Source organism: Nicotiana attenuata, chromosome 1 (genome assembly GCF_001879085.1).
Source record: "Nicotiana attenuata strain UT chromosome 1, NIATTr2, whole genome shotgun sequence".
Classification (NCBI taxonomy): domain Eukaryota; kingdom Viridiplantae; phylum Streptophyta; class Magnoliopsida; order Solanales; family Solanaceae; genus Nicotiana; species Nicotiana attenuata.
Genome location: NC_031989.1, coordinates 79,241,445 through 79,248,665, shown reverse-complemented (window position 1 = coordinate 79,248,665; position 7,221 = coordinate 79,241,445). Strand labels below are relative to the sequence as shown.

Sequence of the window (7,221 nt, the reverse complement as noted above, 5' to 3'; positions counted from 1 at the left end):
TGGTTCTAGTGACATGACATGCATGCATAATTCTCAGCCTGAGCTCGAAAGTTAGTTTAGTCATGAAGCATTGAAACAATTTTGAAGATGATAGGGACACTTGAGGGAAATAAGAACAAAATTGGACATTTTGAGATTATTTGAAGCCTGAACCATGTGAAACTGGGGCAGATAGGACATAAAGAAATACTGTTGAAATGCATCATTCCGCATCGTCTGAAGCCAAAGGCAAGTTTGCCCCAAATTACAGGGGCCGTTCGTGATAAGGAGAGTGAGAGTGTTGTCCAATGTTGCTTTTAGTTAACAGATGTAAAAGGCAAATGTGTGGATATGGTTATCAGGTCTGGTACAATCAAAAGATATTACGAACGTTTTCCCTGTTTTGCTTAATTGCATTTGTTAGTACTCGGCATGTTTTGGAGGTTGGAATGACGAAGGCATTCTGTTCTGCTATCTAAACACTTTATCCTTTGTTACCCCTTTGAGCCTTATTTATTTTCTTTCATACCCCTNCGTACGCGGTTAAAATCACGGCGCGTTCTTTGGAGGCTAACCCATTGTGTCTTCGTTTTTCAGTTTTTCTTTGGATTTTCTTCATAGTATAGGGTTTATTTTTGGACTGACTGGTCTGAGATGCTGTAGGATTGTGTTGATGCATGCAGGACCAAGTGGAAAAATTGATCACTCTCTGAAGTTTGCAATGCGGCCGCACTACAATTTGTGCGGCCGCAAAGGACTAGTTCGGGGGCACAAAATCAGTGCAGACCGCACTGATGATTGATGTTGAAAACTGGTTCTCTGAAGTTTGCCACCGCGGCCGCATTACATTTTGTGCCGTCCGCGGTGGACCACTGCGGCACGGAGCATTTTGTGCGATCCGTAGTGGTTGCCTTCTCAAATCTTCATGTTTCTGAGTAATACAGACCGCGGTTCCATTTTGTGCGGTCCGCGGTTGGTAGGTGAGCTGGGGCCCAGGACCTTTTCCTAAAAATAGGACCTGAGGCCCTCCATTTGAACTTTTCGATCTTTTTACTCTCAGAAGCCCAAAAAATCACTGTTCACCACTGTTCACTCTCTAAATTGCACGAATTCAACTGGTTAGTCTCGATTAATCATTAGTAAATCTCATTTCTGGTAACCTTAATTCCTTTTAGTTGTTTAATTTTGCTATTTCCTTTTGACTTTCATTTTCTCTTAGTTTTTCTTCTTTTCTTCCCGTTTTTCTTTTAATTTAGTAGCATAGGTTAGTTAATCCTGTTTTAATTAGGCATAATTAGTTACAACACTGAGACAATACCTAGGAAATCATTATTAGGTAAAAATTTGGACTAAAAATGGACAAAACTTGAACCCTAGGTTTGTGTTGCTGCTGGGCACTCACCGCGGACCGCGGTGGATTTTGTGCGGTCCGCGGTGCCTCTTTGCGGTCCGCAATACTATTTTGTGCGGACCGCGGTGGATTAAGTTCTGAAAGCTGACATTTGAGGACCGCGGCCGCAATGGATTTTGTGCGGTTCGCGGTGCCTCAATGCGGACCGCAATGCATTTTGTGCAGTCCGCGATGCATAGATTCAGAGACTGGATAGTCTGAACCCTACCTCTGTGCGGACCACAATGGATTTTATGCGGTCCGCAGTAGCCTTTTTGCAGCCGCACCTCATTTTGTGCGGTCCGCACTCTGCAACTTTTGACTGTCTGCAACAGGTCTTCTGCAATTCTGAATTTAATTGATTCTACTGATACTAACAAGGCTCAACTGAATGTTGCTTGCAGACAATGGTGAAATCACGGGGCGGAGCCAATAAACAGAAAGGAAAAGGTGAGTCCTCCCGGGGGAGGGGACGTGGAAAGATAAGGTTGATCCCCCAAGTTTGGGAAGCAATAAAGGCAACAAGAAAGGCAATCTGGGCTGCTAATAGAGCTGCTTCCCATTCATCGGGAAGTGAACATGAGCCTTCCCGGGAGGCGTCTGATTCTGACTCCATCCCAGAGTATATAGATGACTTCCCGGAGAGGTTTAGACTGTCAGATGACCCTACACCTCCAGTCCCTCCCACTGCCCAAGCATCAGTGCGTGTATCTTCTAAGTCGTCTAAGGGCTCAGCCGCAGGCAGTGGCAATGAATATTCCACCTCTCCTACAGCTTCACTATCCGGAGAGGGTCCCATAGCAGAAAAAGGGGAAGAAGTAGAAGGGGGTTGTCACGACCCGAATTTAATTGAGTTTCACAGACGGTCTAAGAATACTACACATAAAGGTCTGAAAGAAACAAACTCGACACTGTCTCCAGAAATACATGAAAGAAACAGGAATATAGATGAAAGGAGACGCCAGGGCCTGCGAACGCCTGCAAGGCTACCTCGGGTCTCGCTGGACTGAAGGCCTGCTCTTACGCTACTGCCGCTGCCGTCCGAAGCCTGGATCTGTGCAAAATAGCACAGAGTATAGTATCAGCACAACCGACCCCATGTGCTGGTAAGTGCCTGGCCTAACCCCGGTGAAGTAGTGACGAGGCTAGGTCTATATCTATATATATATATATATATATATATATATATATATACAAGTACAACGGAGAAGTAGCAAGAAAATAACAATTTAAGCTGGGGAAGGGAGCATGCTTCAGGGGCAACAGTTAGAAATAAAATATCAGGATTAATAGAGAGTACATCTCAATTTAACTTCTAGCAATAAGTGAAGAGATAAGGAAACTTTCATATCCAACTCATCTTGTTGTAGGCGTGCAACCCGATCCCATTTCTCAACAGCTCGTGGTAGGCGTACCACCCGCTCCCATTTCAATTAAATCAACAGTTCCTCCACAAGAAATTTACTCTAACAAACGTAACAAGTAATACGAGTTCATAAGACAACAAGTACACGAAAATTATGATTCACTAAGGAAAACAATTAATGACAAGTAGCAATTAATTAAGGATTATAAGGGGGCAATTAGGCAATTTAGTAATTAACATGTTGAATGTCACGTAGCAAATAAGTCACATAGTCATGAAGCAATTTAGGCATAAATTCAAGACATAACGTTACGCAAGGACACCCTGGTTCAATAATAACAAGTAACACGATAAAGGGAAATGTCAACGTAAAGAATCACAGAAATAATCGAATAAGACAAGTAAACAATATGGGAGGGGGAACATACTGTGGGGAGAAAACAATATTACTAGTAAGTCCAGAATAACAATCTAAGGGCAGCTTGGAATTTACAGNTCTGTTCAATTTTTGATCTGAAATCTGTGTATATATTGCGATATATGTTGTGGCTTTGGCGTTTTATCTAAGTTTTAGTTTCAGCTCCATTATAGATTGTTTCAAGCTTTATGTGGCTCTTCATGTTAATTTCTTGCTTTAAATAGATGTAATGGGATTGCTTGCACTTGTGGTTAGATGATTGTAAATCTCCACGTGAGGTTCAAGCCAAAATTATTGGTTATGGTGCTCCTGAGTTTAACATCGAGCGATCCTCGAGTTTTCATGGACTTGATGGGTCGTTTGAGATTGAGATGAGGATGAAAAACAAGTTTTCGGGGTGGGTGAATTTAATTTCAGGAAATTTAACTACAATAGTTTGAGGGAAGTGACGTCGAAGAATGAGATAAAGTTCTGTTTTGCAAGTTTATGGCAGTACTGTTTTGCTTTTGATTTTCTGTGTCTTTAGGACATTTGAGAGTGAGACGGGGGAATTATTATATTCAAGAATAAACTAAGTGTCACGATTGTGGTTGCGTATACGTACGCATAACCCGTCTCAAGATAATTTTCTAATTAAAAGCGGTGAAAGAAACAAATGCACATAGGTCTAAAATCAGTAGTTAAATAATTTAATAAGCCAAGTAGGATCAAAGCGACCGTGCTAGAACCACGGAACTCGGGAGTGCCTAACACCTTATTCCGGGTTAACAGAATTCCTTACCTGGATTTCTGGTTTGCAGACTATATTACAGAGTCATCCTTTTCCTCGATTCGGGATTTGAACCGGTGACTTGGGACACCATAAATCTCCCAAGTGGAGACTCTGATTTTTAATTAAATAATCCCGTTTCGATTGTCACTTCAAGTTGGAAATAACTCCCTTTATTATACCCTCCCGGGGGTGTAGTAGTGAAAAAGGAGGTGTGACAGCTCTGGCGACTATGCTGGGGACACAAACCCAGAACTTCGGTTCAGGGTTCAGAATTCGAGCTTAGATATATTGTTGTATTTGGCTTTATCTGATTTTCCTACATGTTTGGGACTAATGTGCAAAATATTGCTTTTTACCGCTTTGATATTATTTGAATTGTATATATAGAGTTGTTACGAAACCCTTCTCTTCTCATCTCCGGGGATGTGCTCACTGGTGGAGACTCCCTATTCTGTTAGTGTCATACCTTAAAATAAGAAAGAGGCCGGACAAGTTACTAAGCCGGATGGCCTTTTGGTTCCCGGTACGTAGCCCCCTCCTCGACTCGAGTTGTCCGCTCGGGTACACAGTCTAGAACATATACCCACGTTTTGAACCTAGAATAACTTGACCTCATGCCGGATCCCTAGTAGGAACGCTTATCTGCATCATGTGCATTTTGACTTAGAGGACTCAACACAGGGGTTGGGTCCGTCTAGGACAGGTATACCCAAAATAACAGACCATCCTGATGCATCCTATGTGCTACATGTTGCATTTATTCAAGGGTAAAAGGGTCATTTGGCGGACCAATGGTAGCTGAGGGCAAATGGAAAATGAAAAAAAAGAAAAAGAAAAGAAGGAAAAAACAAAGAGAGGATGAAGTGTGAAAATAAAGCAAGTAGATCCAATTATGTCTTTTACCACATTGTGTTAAGAAAAAAAAAAGAGCTCAAAAATTCAAAAAAAAAATTTTTGCACTTTTTCACCATTTTCCAAAAATTAAAAATAAAAAAAAAGGGAAAAAGAAAATCCAAAAAGATTTTGCATGTTTCATCATTTTCAAGAAAAAGACAGAAAATGTGTTTTCTCTAAGTTAGTTGTTTTTTTTAAATTTTCGCCTGTATCCAATCTGCCCGAACTACGCATACCCGATTCTCGTCTTTCGAGGCGTGATGCGTAGGCAACCCACATAGGGTCCGGTCTTCCTAGTAAAGCTTAGGTTTTTTGGCTTTGCGGGGTCTTAGCCAAATTTTACACTTCTATCCACCTTTTGGCTAAATAAGTCATTTTGCAAAAATAATGGCAACCATGTCTTGCATGTGTCTAATAGGGAATGTTATTGCCTCACATAGTGTTGGTTTAGGTTTTCTCATACAGGTGTGAATTTACTAACCGGAGTTTGAGCAAGACAGACACCTCAGGACCGCTGCATTCAGGAGTTGCTTAAGGAGATTTACCCTTATTTTTATTTTTAGTTATTTTTGGGTATTTTTTTATCGTCTTTTACTTTCTAAGTTTTGTACATAGATGTCAAATTTTTGTCATTGTACTTTTTAGTTTATATTTGACAAGGTGTGGTGTAATTCAAAATCCAAAAAAAATGGAGATGTTGCATTTTATATTTCCGTTATAAGTTTTCTTTAGAGTACTAGTTCTAGAAATGAAAAAAATTTGAGGTTGTTCTTCCTTTAGGCAATTAATATCTAGGACATAAAATAAATTATTTTTATGTTTCCTTTAGTATATTAGGACCAAAATTAAAAAAAAAACGAAAGAGAGTTTTCTTTTAGTACTTCTTTAAAAGCTTTGGTCAGTGAACACCTCACATGCCACGCCATACAAATAGTGCCTCCAAATCTTCAAGGCGTGGACAATAGCGGCCAACTCTAAATCATGCACTGGATAGTTTTTCTCATGAATCTTCAACTACCTCGAAGCATAGGCTATAACCTTTCCATCCTACATCAATACTGCACCAAGTCCAATACGGGAAGCATCACAATAGACGGTATAAGGCCCAGATCCTGTGGGCAAGACCAACATTGGTGCCGTAGTCAGGGCTGTCTTGAGCTTCTGAAAGCTCACCTCACACTCCTCCGACCATCTGAACTGGGCACCCTTCTGGGTCAACCTGGTCATCGGGGCTGCAATAGATGAAAACCCCTCCACAAACCGACGGTAGTAGCCTGCTAACTCCAAGAAACTCCGAATCTCTGTAGCTGATGCTGGTCTAGGCCAGTTCTTGACTGCCTCTATCTTCTTCGGGTCCACCTGAATACCCTCAGCTGATACAACGTGACCCAGAAATGCTACTGAACTCAGCCAGAACTCACACTTGGAGAACTTGGCATATAACTGACTATCCCTCAGAGTTTGAAGAACCACTCTAAGGTGCTGCTCGTGCTCCACCTGGCTGCGGGAGTACACCAAAATATCATCAATAAAGACTATCACGAACATGTCCAAATATGGCCTGAATACTCGGTTCATCAACTCCATGAATGCTGCTGGGGCATTGGTCAACCCAAACGACATGACCAAGAACTCGTAATGCCCGTACTGAGTACGGAAAGCTATCTTAGGGACATCGGATGCCCTAATCCTCAACTGGTGGTAGCCAGATCTCAAGTCAATCTTGGAAAATACCCTGGCACCCTGAAGCTGGTCGAACAAATCATCAATCCTCGGCAGTGGATACTTCTTCTTAATTGTTACCTTGTTCAATTGCCGGTAATCTATACACATACGCATCAACCCATCCTTCTTCTTGACGAATAACACTGGCGCGCCCCAAGGCGAAACACTGGGTCTAATGAAACCCTTATCTAACAGATCCTGCAATTGGTCCTTTAACTCCTTCAGCTCCGGCGGGGCCATACGATATGGCGGAATAGAAATGGGCTGGGTGCCTGGAGCCAAATCAATACAGAAATCGATATCTCTATCGGGTGGCATACCCGGCAGGTCCGAAGGAAAAACATCGGGAAACTCCCGGACAATAGGCACAGAATCTATAGGAGGGACCTCAGCACTGGAATCACGAACATAGGCCAAATAGGCCAGACACCCCTTCTCGACCATACGTCGAGCCTTCACGTACGATATGACACTACGGGTAGAATGACCTGGAGTCCCCCTCCACTCTAAGCGAGGCATACCCGGTAAGGCTAAAGTCACGGTCTTGGCATGGCAGTCCAAGATAGCGTGATAGGGTGATAGCCAATCCATACCCAGAATGATATCAAAGTCAACCATATCTAAGAGCAACAAGTCTACACGGGTCTCAAGACCCCCAATCACTACAACACACGAAC

General features: G+C 42.2%; 1 protein-coding gene across 1 annotated transcript; it reads right to left on the bottom strand.

Moving 5' to 3' along the window:
• LOC109241498 (RNA-directed DNA polymerase homolog) lies at nt 6,233-6,652 on the bottom strand (the record flags this gene model as incomplete). Its single annotated transcript, XM_019408240.1, has 1 exon — nt 6,233-6,652. A coding segment is annotated over exon 1 (420 nt), but the record flags the coding sequence as incomplete, so codon positions are not given.